The sequence below is a fragment of the Cetorhinus maximus genome, unplaced genomic scaffold (assembly GCF_964194155.1).
Source record: "Cetorhinus maximus unplaced genomic scaffold, sCetMax3.hap1.1 HAP1_SCAFFOLD_241, whole genome shotgun sequence".
NCBI classification, from domain to species: Eukaryota; Metazoa; Chordata; class Chondrichthyes; order Lamniformes; family Cetorhinidae; genus Cetorhinus; species Cetorhinus maximus.
Window position 1 is genome coordinate 313,288 of NW_027596203.1, and position 17,888 is coordinate 331,175.

Here is a 17,888-nt window from a genome sequence, read left to right on the forward strand (position 1 = left end):
CGAAATAAACTTCAAAAGACAAAGTTAGAAAAGTAGAATCATCGACAAGAACTATTTTATGCTCTAAACTTCAGAATTAACATGAGGTAAGTGTGAACTAACAGGCAAAATGTTGTCAAATGCACCACACTGCAAATTAAATGGCAGAGGCGGCTGAGACAAGGACCATGGGTACCTCAGCAACCCACCCAGACGTCAGTGGCCACTGTTAGTCATGAAATCTCGTCACTACGCTGTCTCTTACATGAGGGATTTGAAATCTTAATTTTTGAAGATCAAACCTCTGACGTCCTCAAAAGCTTCTACGACATTAACTCCCACAATGACGATTCACCTCATGATGGTTCAATCTCTTCCCCAGAGACAGCGTCCAAGGGGACTCACAAAGCTGCAGTACTGCTCTAATCTTCCCACAAAAATAACATTACCTCTAAATTATTAACATTAAGCATCAACAAGAAATTTTCCCCAGAGGATAATGCTTGCAATACCCAGAGAAGAGTGTCCTGTAGGGGAGATAAAATAATAAGGACCCGTCCCCCAGTGAGAGTCAGTGTGTGTGGGACCCGTAAACCAGTGAGAGTCAGTGTGTGTGGGACCCGTACCCCAGTGAGAGTCAGTGTGTGTGGGACCCGTACCCGGTGAGAGTCAGTGTGTGTGGGACCCGTACCCCGGTGACAGTCAGTCTGTGTGGGACCCGTACCCCAGTGATAGTCAGTGTGTATGGGACCCATACCCCACTGAGAGTCAGTGTGTGTGGGACCCATACCCCAGTGAGAGTCAGTGTGTGTGGGACCCGTACCCCGGTGAGAGTCAGTGTGTCTGGGACCCGTACCCCAGTGAGAGTCAGTGTGTGTGGGACCCGTACCACAGTGGGAGTCAGTGTGTGTGGGACAACATACCCCAGGGAGAGTCAGTGTATGTCGGACCCATACCCCAGTGAGAATCAGTGTGTGTGGGACCCGTACCCCAGTGAGAGTCAGTGTGTGTGGGACCCGTACCCCAGTGAGAGTCAGTGTGTGTGGGACCCGTACCACAGTGGGAGTCAGTGTGTGTGGGACCCGTACCCCAGTGAGAGTCAGTGTGTGTGGGACCCATACCCCAGTGAAAGTCAGTGTATGTGGGACATGTACCCCAGTGATAGTCAGTATGTGTGGGACCCGTACCCCAGTGAGAGTCAGTGTGTGTGGGACCCGTACCCCAGTGAGAGTCAGTGTGTGTGGGACCCCTACCCCAGTGAGAATCAGTGTGTGTGTGACTGGTACCCCAGTGAGAGTCAGTCTGTGTGGGACCTGCACCACAGTGGAAGTCAGTGTGTGTGGGACCCGTACCCCAGTGAAAGTCAGTTTGTGTGGGACCCGTAACCCAGTGAGGGTCATTGTATGTGGGACCCGTACCCCAGTGAGAGTCAGTGTGTGTGGGACCCGTACCCCAGTGAGAGTCAGTGTGTGTGTGGGACCCGTACCCCAGTGAGAGTCAGTGTGTGTGGGACCCGTACCCCAGTGAGAGTCAGTTTGTGTGTGGGGCCCGTACCCCAGTGAGAGTCAGTGTGTGTGGGACCCGTACCCCAGTGAGAGTCAGTGTGTGTGGGACCCGTACCCCAGTGAGAGTCAGTGTGTGTGGGACCCGTACCCCAGTGAGGGTCAGTGTGTGTGGGACCCGTACCCCAGTGAGAGTCAGTTTGTGTGTGGGGCCCGTACCCCAGTGAGAGTCAGTGTGTGTGGGACCCGTACCCCAGTGAGAGTCAGTGTGTGTGGGACCCGTACCCCAGTGAGAGTCAGTGTGTGTGGGACCCGTACCCCAGTGAGAGTCAGTGTGTGCCTGACCCCCACACCCTGGGAAGTGTCAATGCCTGTGGGGGACCAGTAAACCTGAGTGAGTAAGTGGCGTCAGAGGTAGCAAACACTATCGGAGGGGAAATGTCAAGCCCAGTAACCACTTGTTCCCTTCCGCAGGTCATCCTGCTGCAGATGTCCAGCAGCCTCCCGCGTGTGGAAAATCCCATCAGCCTGTACATCGACGTTTCTATCCAAAACGTCACCATCTACATACGCGGCAGCACAAGTGACATCATACTGACAAACCCCAGTGGTAAGAGATCCTTCAACTGTTAAAGCCTTAAACGATACTGCGGCCGTGACACCATCACACACTGACTTTGGATTACTAGTCCAGCGACATTACCGCTATGCCACTAGTGATGTCTACAAGATTAGTATAATTTGGGACGACCTATTTAAGTTTAGTGAATAAACGTTTTCATATTCTGAATTCTCCCTGACTGTAAACCTGCGTTGTTTCCTTATTACGAATCAAAGAAAGTTTGGCACTGTGTCACTCAGGAGAATGTGCGAGCGATTTGTGTTTGGGGACGATGGCATCAGTCTCTGAGTTTGCCACGAGTAGACACCGGGTTGCCTCAAGTCACAGAAAGGTGTTGATGCTCCCGCCTTGTAAACACGCCGTGCTGTAAACTGTCCATTTACTTCTAAGCGGAAGAAGATTTGGTCTGCGAAGGAGCCCATTAACATTTCCACCTCTCTCCAAGGTTGTCGTGTTTCACGTTGCCATGGGGAAGGCGGCGGAGGTTGACTTTTTTTTTGAGATCAGGTTACAGGCTTCCCTATAAATCAATGGCGATCTCAGGCGGGCAGCACTTGAGTGTGGCTGGCAGAAGGAAGGCGCTGCTTGGTTTGCACTCACACAGGTGGATGCGGAATGGGGGACGGGTCTGTCATCGATGGGGCGCAATCGGCAGCCTTCTACCATTCTGGGAGATTTGTACTGGCCGGGGGAAGAAGAAGAATCACAGGAACAGGCTGGTAACGATTTGAGAAACTTCCTGATAAATGAGGGAGTTGCTACTCAGCAAAACGGGGATAGGGGAATAATTTTTGGAAGCTGGGAGTAATTATGGACTGTTTGCTATGAGGACTACAATCATGTGGGGAATACGATGGGTAGTGAGTGAACAAGGGGAATGTTCCTTTCTGGACTGCGAAGTACGAGTTGCCTACAAAAAGGAAATAGTGTTTTGTCCATCGTGCATTGAGTCATTTGTTACAGTATAAGTTGCCTACAAAAAGGAAATAGTGTTTTGTCCTTCATGCATTGAGTCATTTGTTACAGTATAAGTTGCCTACAAAAAGGAAATAGTGTTTTGTCCATCGTGCATTGAGTCATTTGTTACAGTATAAGTTGCCTACAAAAAGGAAATAGTGTTTTGTCCTTCATGCATTGAGTCATTTGTTACAGTAAAAGCCTGATGCCTATTTCTTTCAGCAATCAGCTGGGAGTTTGAATTCCTTCTTAAAAGTTCTTGGTTTCGAAGGAGATGGTAACAATTTTCAAAGCGTTGATGATATTTTTTTTCCCCAGGAGTAAATCAGACGATTGCGCGTGGATCTGGGAATGGTTTGGCAACAACAAAAACATTTGGGAATCTGAAGGTGATCCGACTCCACTCCCCAATCGAAACTGGAGTCTGGCAACTTCGACTCAGGTCCAACACGGAGTATTCCGTGAGAATTACCGGTTAGTCAATGGGGAAATATACACCCCGAACCCCAACACCCCGATATATAAACCCCCCGAACCTCAACACCCCGATATATAAACCCCCGAACCCCAACACCCCGATATATAAACCCCCGAACCCCAACACCCCGATATATAAACCCCCCGAACCCCAACACCCCGATATATAAACCCCCCGAACCCCAACACCCCGATATATAAACCCCCGAACCCCAACACCCCGATATATAAACCCCCGAACCCCAACACCCCGATAGATAAACCCCCCGAACCCCAACACCCCGATAGATAAAACTCCCGAACCCCAACACCCCGATATATAAACCCCGAACCCCAACACCCCGATATATAAACCCCGAACCCCAACACCCCGATATATAAACCCCCCGAACCCCAAAACCCTTATATATAAACCCCGAACCCCAACACCCCGATAGATAAAACTCCCGAACCCCAACACCCCGATAGATAAACCCCCCGAACCTCAACACCCCGATATATAAACCCCGAACCCCAACACCCCGATATATAAACCTCCCGAACCCCAACACCCCGATAGATAAACCCCCCGAACCCCAACACCCCGATATATAAACCCCCGAACCCCAACACCCCGATATATAAACCCCCGAACCCCAACACCCCGATATATAAACCCCCGAACCCCAACACCCCGATATATAAACCTCCCGAACCCCAACATCCCGATATATAAACCCCGAACCCTAACACCCCGATATATAAACCCCGAACCCCAACACCCCGATATATAAACACCCCCGAACCACAACACCCCGATATATAAACCCCGAACCCCAACACCCCGATATATAAACCCCCCGAACCCCAACACCCCGATATATAAACCCCGAACCCCAACACCCTGATATATAAACCACCCAAACCCCAACACCCCGATATATAAACCCCCGAACCCCAACACCTCGATATATAAACCACATAAACCCCAACACCCCGATATATAAACCCCCGAACCCCAACACCCCGATATATACACCCCAAACCCCAACACCCCGATATATAAACCCCGAACTCCAACACCCCGATATATAAACCCCCAAACCCCAACACCCCGTTATATACACACACCAAACCCCAACACCTGATATATAAACCCCCCGAACCCCAACACCCCAATATATAAACCCCCCGAACCCCAACACCCCGATATATAAAACCCGAATCCCAACACCCCGAAATATAAACCCCGAACCCCAACACCCTGATATATAAACACCCCCGAACCCCAACACCCCGATATATACACCCCGAACCCCAACACCCCAATATATACACCCCGAACCCCAACACCCCGATATATAAACCCCGAACCCCAACACCCTGATATATAAACCCCCGAACCCCAACACCCCGATATATATAAACCCCCGAACCCCAACACCCCGATATATAAACCCCCGAACCCCAACACCCCGATATATAAACCCCCGGACCCCGACACCCCAATATATAAACCCCGAACCCCAAAACCCCGATATATAAACCCCCCAAACCCAAACACCTGATATATAAACCCCCCAAACCCCAACACCCCGATATATACACACCTCAAACCCCAACACCTGATATATAAACCCCCGAACCCCAACACCCCGATATATACACCCCCATCCCCAACACCCCGATATATAAACCCCCGAACCCCAACACCCCGATATATAAACCACCCGAACCCCCAACACCCCGATATATAAACCCCCGAACCCCAACACCCCGATATATAAACCCCCGAACCCCAACACCCCGATATATAAACCCCCGAACCCCAACACCCCGATATATAAACCCCGAACCCCAACACCCCGATATATAAACCCCGAACCCCAACACCCCGATATATAAACCCCCCGAACCCCAACACCTCGATGTATAAACCGCCCGAACCCCAACACCCCGATATATAAACCCCCCAAACCCAAACACCTGATATATACACCCCCCAAACCCCAACACCTGATATATAAACCCTCTGAACCCCAACACCCCGATATATAACCCCCCCGAATCCCAACACCCCGATATATAAACCCCGAACCCGAACACCCCGATATATAAACCCCCCGAACCCAAACACCCTGATATATAAACCCCGAACCCCAACACCCTGATATATAAACCCCCAAACCCCAACACCCCGATATATAAACCCCGAACCCCAACACCCCGATATATAAACCCCGAAACCCCAACACCCCGATATATTAACCCCCGAACCCCAATACCCCAATATACAAAACCCGAACCCCAACACCCCGATATATAAACCCCCGAACCCCAACACCCTGATATATAAACCCCCCGAGCCCCAACACCCCGATATATAAACCCCCGAACCCCAACACCCCGATATATAAACCCCCCGAACCCCAACACCCCGATATATAAACCCCCGAACCCCAACACCCCGGTATATAAACCCCCCGAACACCGACACCCCGATATATAAACCCCCCGAACACCAACACCCCGATATATAAACCCCCCGAACCCCAACACCCCGATATATAAACCCCGAACCCCAACACCCCGATATATAAACCCCCCGAATCCCAACACACCGATATATAAACCCCAACACCCCGATATATAAACCCCATAAACCCCAACACCACAATATATAAACCCGGAAACCCGACACCCCGATATATAAACCCCCCGATCCCCAACACCCCAATATATAAACCCCACGAACCCCATCACCCCAATATATAAACCCCCCGAACCCCAACACCCCAATATATAAACCCCACGAACCCCAACACCCCGATATATAAACCTCATGGATGCCCAGTCTTGAGTTGCTAGCTCTATTCGAAATCTATCCCATTTAACATGGTGGTAGTGCCACACAACACGATGGAGGGTGTCCTCAATGTGAGGGGACTTTGTCTCCACAATGACTGTGCAGTGGTCACTCCTACCGATACTGTCATGGACAGATACATCTGCGGCAGGCAGGTTGGTGAGGGTGAGGTCAAGTATGATTTTCCCTCTTGTTGGTTCCCTCACCACCTGCCGCAGACCCAGTCTAGCAGCGATGTCGTTAGGACTTGGCCAGTTCGGTCAGTAGTGGTGCTCCAGAGCCATTCTTGGTGATGGACATTGAAGTCCCCCCACCCAGAGGACTTTCAGCGCCCTTGCCACCCTCAGTGCTCCCTCCAAGTGATGTTCAACATGGAGGAGCACTGCTGTATCAGCTGAGGGAGGGTGGTACGTGGTAATCAGCAGGAGGTTTCCTTGCCCATGTTTGACCTGATGCCATGAGACTTCATGGGGTCCGGAGTCGATGTTGAGGACTCCCAGGGCCACTCCCTCCCGACTGTATACCACTGTCCCACCACCTCTGTTGGGTCTGCCCTGCCTGAGGGACAGGACATACCCAGGGATGGTGATTGCGAAAGGGGAATCATGTTCGACTAGTTTATTAGAGTTCCTTGAGGAAGTAACAGGCAAGGCAGATAAAGGGGGAACCTGTAGATGTGCTGTGCCTGGATTTCCAAAAGGCTTTTGATAAGGTGCCACGTCAAAGGTTACTACACAAAATAAGAGCTAATGGTGCAGGGGGTAACATATTAGCTTGGATAGAGGATTGGTCAGCTAACAGGAAGCAGAGAGTAGGCATAAATGGGTCATTCTCAGGTTGGCAAATGTGACAACCACAGGGATCAGCGCTGGGGCCTCAAGAGTTTACAATTTATATCAATGACTTAGATAAAGGGACCGAATGTAGAGTTTCTGAATTCGCTGATGACACAAGGATAGGTAGGAAAGTAAGTTGTGAAGAGGGCATGAGGAGTCTGCAAAGGGGCATATACAGGTTAAGCGAGTGGGCAAAAATTCGGCCGACGGAGTATAATGTGGGAAAATGTGAACTTGTCCACTTGGGCAGGAAAAATAGAAAAGTAGCAAATGATCTAAATGGAGACAGGCTGCAGGACTCTGAGGTACAGAGGGATCGGGGTGTCTTGGTACATGAACAAGGAAAAGTTAGTGTGTAGGAACAGCAAATGACCAGGAAGGCAAGTGGAACACTGTTGTTTATTGGCGAGGGAGATGGAGTATAACAGTAGGGATGTTGGTGACGCCACATCTGGAGAACATGTGTACAGTTCTGGTCTCCTTACTTAAGAAAGGGTATAAATGCATTGGGGGCGGGTTCACAGAAGGTTCACTGGGCTGATTCCTGGGATGAAGGGGGGTTTGTCTTATGAGGGAGAGGTTGAGCGGGTTGGGCCCTGAACCCATTGGAGTTTAGAAGAATGAGAAGACGATCTTATTGAAAGCTGAGGGGGCTCCTCAGGGTAGATGCTGAGAGGATGTTTCCCATCACTGGGGAATCTAGAACGAGTGGGGCCTATTTTACAAGTAAGGGGTCTCCCACTGAAGACGGAGATCAGGAGGAATTTCCAGTCTCAGAGGGGCGTGAGTGTTTGGGATTCTCTACCCCAGGGAGCAGAGCACACTGGAACATTGAATAGAGTCAAGGCTGAGTTGGATAGATTTTTGATGGACGCTCGAGTCCAAGGGGTATGGGGGATGGACAGGAAAGTGGACCTCAGACCACAATTAGTTCAGCCAATGACCTTATTGAATGGGGGAGGAGGCTCAATGGGCTGAATGGCCCACTCCGCCTCCTGTTCTTGCATTAAAGACCCAGAACCCCAAAGGACCGATGTACACACAACAATGAAGCAATAATTCAAGCCTTTCCCTTTTTCAGGGCAAAGTCACATTGACTTCTCGTACAATATTGTGAAATATTTCAACGGGCCTCATCCTGGCTTCACTGTCATAGCTGGGCGTCCCAGTCCAGGTGAGTTCAAAAACCATAGGCATTGGTTCAGTGTTCATTGCTGCCAGTGTTGGCAGGTACTCACCCTCATTGGGCTAGGGGTCCCACACACACTGACTCTCACTGGCATACGGGTCCCACACACACTGACTCTCACTGGGATACGGGTCCCACACACACTGACTCTCACTGGGGTACGGGTCCCACACACACTGACTCTCACTGGGGTACGGGTCCCACACACACTCTCACTGGGGTACGGGTCCCAAACACACTGACTCTCACTGGGGTACGGGTCCCACACACACTCACCCTCATTGGGGTACGGGACCCACACAGACTGACTCTCACTGGGGTACGGGTCCCACACACACTCACCCTCATTGGGGTACGGGTCCCACACACACTGACTCTCACTGGGGTACGGGTCCCACACACACTGACTCTCACTGGGGTACGGGTCACACACACACTGACTCTCACTGGTGTACGGGTACAACACACACTGACTCTCATTGGGGTACGGGTCCCACACACACTGACTCTCACTGGGGTACGGGTCCCACACACACTGACTCTCACTGGGGTACGGGTCCCACACACACTGACTCTCACTGGGGTACGGGTCCCACACACACTGCCTGGGTCATTTTAGCAATTCAATCCCCCTGATGATTCTCTCTGTCTCCTTCCCTCTGACAGGCCGGAATGCGACGCTAATGGTCTCAGTGACCGGACTCCCTCTTTTTCCAAACTCATCGGTCACTGATTTGCTCCTGGTTGCTGTTAACGGGATGACCTTGCAGAATGGAAGCATCTGGAATGATGCGCTGTCCGACGCGACATACCTGGTGGAGATTGAGAGTGTCCCGAGGGAATCATTCTTTGTGCTGCTCAAAGGCCAGGATGGGACAGGCAACATCTACCAGCGGCTCTCGACAGCACTGATCTCCACATCACGCGCAACACTGAGGGTAAGGTCCAGTCCTTCACACTGACCGCACGGCCCTGTCTCTACACTGACCGCACGGCCCTGTCCCTCTCACTGACCGCATGGTCGTGTCCCTCTCACTGACCGCACGGCCCTGTCCCTCTCACTGACCGCACGGCACTGTCCCTCTCACTGAACACACAGTCATGTCCCTCTCACTGACCGTACGGTCCCGGCTCTCACACTGACCGCACGGCCCGGTGCTTCACACTGACCGCACGGCCCTGTCCTTCTCACTGACCGCACGGCCCTGTCCCTCTCACTGACCGCACGGTCCCGGCTCTCACACTGACCGCACGGCCCGGTGCTTCACACTGACCGCACGGCCCTGTCCTTCACACTGACCACACGGCCCGGTGCTTCACACTGACCGCACGGCCCTGTCCTTCTCACTGACCGCACGGCCCTGTCCCTCTCACTGACCGCACGGTCCCGGCTCTCACACTGACCGCACGGCCCGGTGCTTCACACTGACGGCACGGCCCTGTCCTTCACACTGACCACACGGCCCTGTCCCTCTCACTGACCGCACGGTCCCGGCTCTCACACTGACCACACGGCCCGGTGCTTCACACTGACCGCACGGCCCTGTCCTTCTCACTGAACGCACGGTCATGTCCCTCTCACTGACCGTACGGTCCCAGCTCTCACACTGACCGCACGGCCCTGTCCTTCACACTGACCGCACGGCCCTGTCCTTCACACTGACCACACGGCCCGGTGCTTCAGACTGACCGCACGGCCCTGTCCCTCTCACTGACCGCACTGTCGTGTCCTTCTCACTGACCGTACGGTCCCGGCTCTCACACTGACCGCAAGGCCATGTCCTTCACACTGACCGCACAGCCCTGTCCTTCACACTGACCGTACGGCCCTGTCCCTCTCACTGACCGCACGGCCCTGTCTTTAGACTGAGCGTAAGATCCAGTCTCTGACAGTGACAGCACAGCCCTGTCACTACACTGACCGCATGCTCCTGTCTCTACACTAACCGCACGGTCCCATCTCTCACACTGACCGCACGGTCCTGTCTCTACACTGGGGGTAAGGCCCTGTCTCTCACACTGACCGTACGGTCCTGTCTCTACACTGGGGGTAAGGCCCAGTCTCTCACACTGACCGTACGGTCCCGTCCCTCACTCTGACCGTACGGTCCCGTCTCTCACTCTGACCGTACGGTCCCGTCTCTCACTGACCGTACGGTCCCGTCTCTCACTCTGACCGTACGGTCCCGTCTCTCACTGACCGTACGGTCCCATCTCTCACTCTGACCGTACGGTCCCGTCTCTACACTGACCGTACGGTCCCGTCTCTCACTCTGACCGTACGGTCCCGTCTCTCACTCTGACCGTACGGTCCCGTCTCTCACTCTGACCGTACGGTCCCGTCTCTCACTCTGACCGTACGGTCCCGTGTCTCACTGACCGTACGGTCCCGTCTCTCACTGACCGTACGGTCCCGTCCGTCACTGACCGTACGGTCCCGTCTCTCACTCTGACCGTACGGTCCCGTCTCTCACTCTGACCGTACGGTCCCGTCTCTCACTGACCGTACGGTCCCGTCTCTCACGCTCTCTCTCTCCACCCCCTCTCTCTCTCCCTCTCCCTCTCTCTCTCCACCCTCTCTCTCTCTCTCCCTCTCGCTCCGTCTCCCAGGGGCACAGATTTACAGGTTGCTTGTCTCTCAGTAAATTATGACAATGTTTGGTGCGACTAACCTCTGTTTTCTAACAGTCAAATCGCTATCTCTCCACATTCAGGTCCAGGATAGAGAGATTGTCCGCACAGGAGAGGAATTCAACTTGACAGTGAATCTGAAATCAGATTGGCCACCTTCAAATTACAAACTATCTGTCAGAGATGATCACAACATCACTCAACGTATCATCCCATCCAGGTTAGAACACGTCGCATTTACAGCACGGGGTTAGATACAGAGTAAAGCTCCCTCTACACTGTCCCCATCAAACACTCCCAGGGCAGGTACAGCACGGGGTTAGATACAGAGTAAAGCTCCCTCTACACCGTCCCCATCAAACACTCCCAGGACAGGTACAGCACGGGGTTAGATACAGAGTAAAGCTCCCTCTACACTGTCCCCATCAAACACTCCCAGGACAGGTACAGCATGGGGTTAGATACAGAGTAAAGCTCCCTCTACACTGTCCCCATCAAACACTTCCAGGACAGGTACAGCACGGGGTTAGATACAGAGTAAAGCTCCCTCTACACCATCCCCATCAAACACTCCCAGGACAGGTACAGCACGGGGTTAGATACAGAGTAAAGCTCCCTCTACACTGTCCCCATCAAACACTCCCAGGACAGGTACAGCACGGGATTAGATACAGAGTAAAGCTCCCTCTACACTGTCCCCATCAAACACTCCCAGGACAGGTACAGCATGGGGTTAGATACAGAGTAAAGCTCCCTCTACACTGTCCCCATCAAACACCCCCAGGACAGGTACAGCACGGGGTTAGATACAGAGTAAAGCTCCCTCTACACTGTCCCCATCAAACATACCCAGGACAGGTACAGCACGGGGTTAGATACAGGGTAAAGCTCCCTCTACACTGTCCCCATCAAACACTCCCAGGACAGGTACAGCACGGGGTTAGATACAGAGTAAAGCTCCCTCTACACCGTCCCCATCAAACACTCCCAGGACAGGTACAGCACGGGGTTAGATACAGAGTAAAGTTCCCTCTACACTGTCCCCATCAAACACTCCCAGGACATGTACAGCACAGGGTTAGATACAGAGTAAAGTTCCCTCTACACTGTCCCCATCAAACACTCCGTTTATTTGAAGATTGACACAGTTCAGCACTACAAACGTATACAATGAGTGTGTCGCTTGGAAACTGATTTCAGCCTGTCTAACTGTGGAGAGGGTACATTTCCAACATTGGGGAAGTCACATGCAGAATGATCTGGTGGAACAGATAGAAGTATCAATCCCATTATTGACAAACCATAATAAAGTCATGAATAAGAAAAGATAATTACTCAAATTCATTTTTTAACAGATCAATTTAAAAAGTCAGTAGTTACTTGCAAACTGTAAATATCTTGGTTAGACCACACTGGGAGCACTGTGCACAGTTCTGGTCTCCATATCCCTTGGTTAGACTACACTGGGAGCACTGTGCACAGTTCTGGTCTCCATATCCCTTGGTTAGACTACACTGGGAGCACTGTGCACAGTTCTGGTCTCCATATCCCTTGGTTAGACCACACTGGGAGCACTGTGCACAGTTCCAGTCTCCATATCCCTTGGTTAGACCACACTCAGAGCACTGTGCACTGTTCCAGTTTCTACAGTATACAAAGGGAGTTGGGCACTGGAGAAGGTGTAAGGAGTATTTATAAGGATAATACCAAAACTGAGAGGTTATAACTATCAGGAAGGACTGAACAGGGATGGGGCTCTTTTCTCTAGAAAAGAGAAGGCTGAGGGGGGGGTGACCTGATCGAGGTCTTTAAAATGATGAGGGGGTTTTGATAGGGTAGACGTAGAGAAGATGTTTCCACTTGTCGGAGTGAGACCAGAACTAGGGGGACCATCGATATAAGATCGTCACTAATAAACCCAATGGGGAATTCAGGAGAAAGTTCTTTACCCAGAGAGTGGGGAGAATGTGGGACTCGCTCCCACAGGGAGTGGTCGAGGTGAATAGTGTCGATGTGTTTAAGGGGGAAGCTGGATAAACACATGAGGGAGAAAGGAATAGAAGGATATGGGGATGGGGTGAGATGGAGAGGGCGGGGGGGAGGAGGCTGGTGTGGAGCAGGAACACCAGCACGGAGCAGATGGGCCGAATGGCCATGTTTCTGTGTTGTCCATCCTGTGTAATTCTTTCTCTATCTCTCTCTCTCTCTCAACCCCCAGTGTGACAGTCGGGTTAAATGAGGACGCTGATGCTGTGGCCTATTTCTTTGTGCCAAACGGGACAGCAACTGGGACGAGCATCACCATCACCATCGAAGCCTCATCCACAGAAGCCGATGACTTCAATTATGATGTGCTCCACCTCACAGTCAGGGACCAGGTACTGAGAGGCAGAGTCCTCCACATCGGGGAATGGCTGGAGAGGGGCAGGGAGTCCACAATGGCAATCTCCCACAGTATCTGCTGAGGGAGTGCTGCACTGTCGGAGGGTCAGTACTGAGGGAGTGCTGCACTGTCGGAGGGTCAGTACTGAGGGAGTGCTGCACTGTCGGAGGGTCAGTACTGAGGGAGTGCTGCACTGTCCGAGTGTCAGTGCTGAGGGAGTGCTGCACTGTCGGAGGGTCAGTACTGAGGGAGTGCTGCATTGTCGGAGGGTCAGCGCTGAGGGAGTGCCGCACTGTCGGAGGGTCAGCACTGAGGGAGTGCGGCACTGTCGGAGGGTCAGTACTGAGGGAGTGCCGCACTGTCGGAGGGTCAGTACTGAGGGAGTGCTGCACTGTCGGAGTGTCAGCACTGAGGGAGTGCGGCACTGTCGGAGGGTCAGTACTGAGGGAGTGCCGCACTGTCGGAGGGTCAGTACTGAGGGAGCGCTGCACTGTCGGAGGGTCAGTACTGAGGGAGCGCTGCACTGTCAGAGGGTCAGTACTGAGGGAGTGCCGCACTGCCGGAGGGTCAGTACTGAGGGAGTGCTGCACTGTCAGAGGGTCAGTACTGAGGGAGTGCCGCACTGTCAGAGGCTCTTTCTCCCTAAAGATTGTCCTGGTTCACTCTTAAAGGGACCCTGCCTTTCTCACCACCATGAGCAACCTTTTGGGACCTGTTTCGAACCCAGGGTCTGGTAAGTCCCCTCGCTCCGTCTGGTTGACCCCTGTTGTCTTCTCTCTCCCCCCCACACAGGTCGAGGACGTCAACTCTCCGAACTGTACCATCACGCGCCTGGTCTACGCCTGCCCCCCTCAGCCCCGTGCCAACTGTAGCGAGGAGGACTGGCGGCTGGAGGCCGTGCTGACCGACCTGGGAACGGGCGTCGCCAGCCTCTACGCCCGCCTGGGCAACGGCACCCTCCAGACCCACCGCCTGGACGCGCGCCGGACCGCCGCCCATTACAGCGCCTCCTGCTGCTTCCCGGAGGTGGAGCTGGTCGCCGTCGATGGGGTCGGGAACGTCGGGAAGTGCGCGGTGAGGGCGCGGCTGCCCACCACCCCTCGGCCAACTGGGACCCAGACGTCTCCCCGTCCCCAGACCCCGCTGGGATCGGGAGCCGCGCCCTGGAGCCACGCCCGGTTTTACGGTGAAGAGGCTTCGTGCCTGATCCTCGGTCTCCTCATCTGCTTCCAGTAGAAACCGACGGGCATCTCACCGACTGGCACCATCTCTCTGGGTGGTGGGGGCTCTGGGTGTCGGGGCTCTGGGTGGTGGGGACTCTGGGTGTTGGGGGACTGGGGACTGGGTGGTGGGGACTGGGCACCCGCCTGGGTGCCTGACCACTGGGTAACTGGGTGTTAGCTTCCGTCGGCACTGGAGGTGTTGGCACCAGTGGACTTGGGGGCGTCTATTCCCGGGTGGCATCAAAGCACAAAGGGGACCTGGGTGTCCCTGTCCACCAGTCACTGAAAGCAGGAATGCAGGTTCAACAGCAGCAGCGAAGGAGGTTAATGGTATGTTGGCCTTCATTGAGAGAGGACTTGAGTACAGGAGCTAGAGTGTCTTACTGCAGCTGTACAGGGGCCTTGGTGAGACCACATCTGGAGCACTGTGTGCAGTTTTGGTCTCCCTACTTAAGAAAGGGTCTACTTGCCATAGAGGGAGGTCAGCAAAGGTTCACCAGACTGATCCCTGGGATGGCAGGATTGTCGCTATGAGGAGAGATTGGGCCGACTAGCCCTGTATTCACCGGAGATTAGAAGAATGAGAGGAGATCTCATTGAAACATGTAAAACTCTGACAGGGATGGACAGACTGGATGCAGGGATGATGTTTCCTCTGTCTGGAGGGTCTAGAACAAGGGGTCACAATCTCAGGATACAGGGTAGACCATTTAGGGCTGAGGTGAGGAGAAACTTCCTCACTCAGAGGGTGGTGAACCTGTGGAATTCTCTACCACAGGAGGCTGTCGAGGCCAAGAAGGAAATAGATAGGTTTCTAGACTCTAAAGGTGTCGAGGGGTGTGGGGAGAGAGCGGGAGTATGGGGTTGAGGTAGAGGATCAGCCATGATCCTATTGAATGGCGGAGCAGGCTCGAAGGGCCGAATGGCCTAGTCCTGCTCCTAGTTTCTATGTTTCTATACAGAATATTGAGGAAGGATCTGGCTTCTCACCGCTTTGACAGGACAGCACATCAAACACCTTCAAGGCCACGTCAATTCAATCATCAGGGTCCAGGACAAATGAGTGTGTCTAGAACAGTCCAAGCGCAGACTTTTACACGCTCACCTGCTGGTGGCATTTACGGTGAAGACAATAGACTTTTCACCGGTTACCGCACATTATATCCCAACCGGGGCCCAATATCCCTGAAACACACATCGGACTGGGAGTCAGTGTGTGTGGGACCCGTACCCCAGTGAGAGTCAGTGTGTGTGGGACCCGTACCCCAGTGAGAGTCAGTGTGTGTGGGACCCGTACCCCAGTGAGAGTCAGTGTTTGTGGGACCCGTACCCCAGTGAGAGTCAGTGTGTGCGGGACCCGTACCCCAGTGAGAGTCAGTGTGTGCGGGACCCGTACCCCAGTGAGAGTCAGTGTGTGCGGGACCCGTACCCCAGTGAGAGTCAGTGTGTGCGGGACCCGTACCCCAGTGAGAGTCAGTGTGTGCGGGACCCGTACCCCAGTGAGAGTCAGTGTGTGTGGGACCCGTACCCCAGTGAGAGTCAGTGTGTGTGGGACCCGTAACCCAGTGAGAGTCAGTGTGTGCGGGACCCATACCCCAGTGAGAGTCAGTGTGTGTGGGACCCGTACCCCAGTGAGAGTCAGTGTTTGTGGGACCCGTACCCCAGTGAGAGTCAGTGTGTGTGGGACCCGTACCCCAGTGAGAGTCAGTGTGTGTGGGACCCGTACTCCAGTGAGAGTCAATGTGTGCGGGACCCGTACCCCAGTGAGAGTCAGTGTGTGCGGGACCCGTACCCCAGTGAGAGTCAGTGTGTGCGGGACCCGTACCCCAGTGATTGTCAGTGTGTGCGGGACCCGTACCCCAGTGAGAGTCAGTGTGTGTGGGACCCGTACCCCAGTGAGAGTCAGTGTGTGTGGAACCTGTACCCCAGTGAGAGTTAGTGTGTGTGTGTGGGACCTGTACCCCAGTGAGAGTCAGTGTGTGTGGGACCCGTACCCCAGTGAGAGTCAGTGTGTGTGGGACCCGTACCCCAGTGAGAGTCAGTGTGTGTGGGACCCGTACCCCAGTGAGAGTCAGTGTGTGTGGGACACGTACCCCAGTGAGAGTCAGTGTGTGTTGGACCCGTACCCCAGTGAGAGTCAGTGTGTGTGGGACCCGTACCCCAGTGAGAGTCAGTGTGTGTGGGACTCGTACCCCAGTGAGAGTCAGCGTGTGTGGGACCCGTACCCCAGTGACAGTCAGTCACTCCACCATCGGCGGCCGTGCCTTCAGCTGCCTGGGTCCCTCAGCTCTGTAATTCCCTCCCTAAATCTGCCCCCCTCTGCTCTCTCTCTCTCTTGGCCTTTTGAATGAATGCTGATTAAAATCCTACCTCTTTGACTCAGCATTTCCCCCTCACCTCCTCCAATCTCCTGTTGAACTGGGGATTCAAATTATGTCTGATCGTCACTCCTGTGATGCTGCTTGGGGAGTTGTTACTGTGTTCAAGGTCAATATATAAATGTATTGTTGTTATTGCCTCTCAAGATATTAACCCATTGTTAACCGTGCTTAAAAATGCACCATTTAAGAGCGTGTCAAATTCATCTCTATAATGTCGTGTTATCAACATGGTGTGTAATTAAATTGGCAATTAATCTAACACAATCTGAAGTGGTTTTGAATTCTGTTAATCTAGCAGTACGTTCGATTGCCGGCTGCTTTGTCAGCGAGTTTGCTATCTCCAGGAAGAGTTTCGTGATGAGTCAATCAAATGTCTATCAATGTCAGTCAGAGCACCTTCAGAATGAAATCACCTCTCTGGTTTAAGGAGGGGACCGGTCCTAAGGAGATCAACCCGGGTTAGTCATGTGAGTGCGGGTCACGATCATAAGGAATAAGAGCAGAAGTAGGCCATTCGGCCCCTCAAGCCTGCTTCCCCCTACTCAACCTCTCCCTCATAAGACAAACCCCCCCTTCGTCCCAGGAATCAGCCCAGTGAAACTCCACTGAACTGTCTCCAATGCAACACTATCCCTCCCTAAGTAAGGAGACCAGAACTGCCCGCAGTGCTCCAGGTCTGGTCTCACCAACGCCCATCCTCCTTCCAATGAAGGCCAATGGTCCATTTGCCTTCCTAGTTATATGCGGTACCTGCATGCCGGCTTTTCGGGATTCATGTACCAGGACACCCCGATCCCTCTTTCATTTAATTCATTCACGGGATGTGGGCTTCGCAGGCTGGGCCCAGCATTTGTTGCCCATCC

At 53.1% G+C, this 17,888-nt stretch overlaps 1 protein-coding gene across 1 annotated transcript in view; it reads left to right on the top strand.

Moving 5' to 3' along the window:
• The window catches only part of LOC144673067 (von Willebrand factor A domain-containing protein 7-like), a 63,526-nt gene extending 46,237 nt beyond the window's left edge, over positions 1 to 17,289 (top strand). The window contains exons 11-19 of the mRNA XM_078535063.1: positions 1,956 to 2,091; positions 3,379 to 3,534; positions 8,300 to 8,392; positions 9,074 to 9,345; positions 11,122 to 11,258; positions 13,257 to 13,416; positions 14,214 to 14,653; positions 15,858 to 16,722; positions 16,819 to 17,289. Of these exons, the coding sequence (XP_078391189.1) occupies positions 1,956 to 2,091; positions 3,379 to 3,534; positions 8,300 to 8,392; positions 9,074 to 9,345; positions 11,122 to 11,258; positions 13,257 to 13,416; positions 14,214 to 14,653; positions 15,858 to 16,722; positions 16,819 to 16,995 (2,436 nt within the window). The 3' untranslated portion in view covers positions 16,996 to 17,289. The remainder of the gene's footprint in view (positions 1 to 1,955; positions 2,092 to 3,378; positions 3,535 to 8,299; positions 8,393 to 9,073; positions 9,346 to 11,121; positions 11,259 to 13,256; positions 13,417 to 14,213; positions 14,654 to 15,857; positions 16,723 to 16,818) is intronic.
• The last annotated feature ends 599 nt before the right edge of the window (positions 17,290 to 17,888 follow it).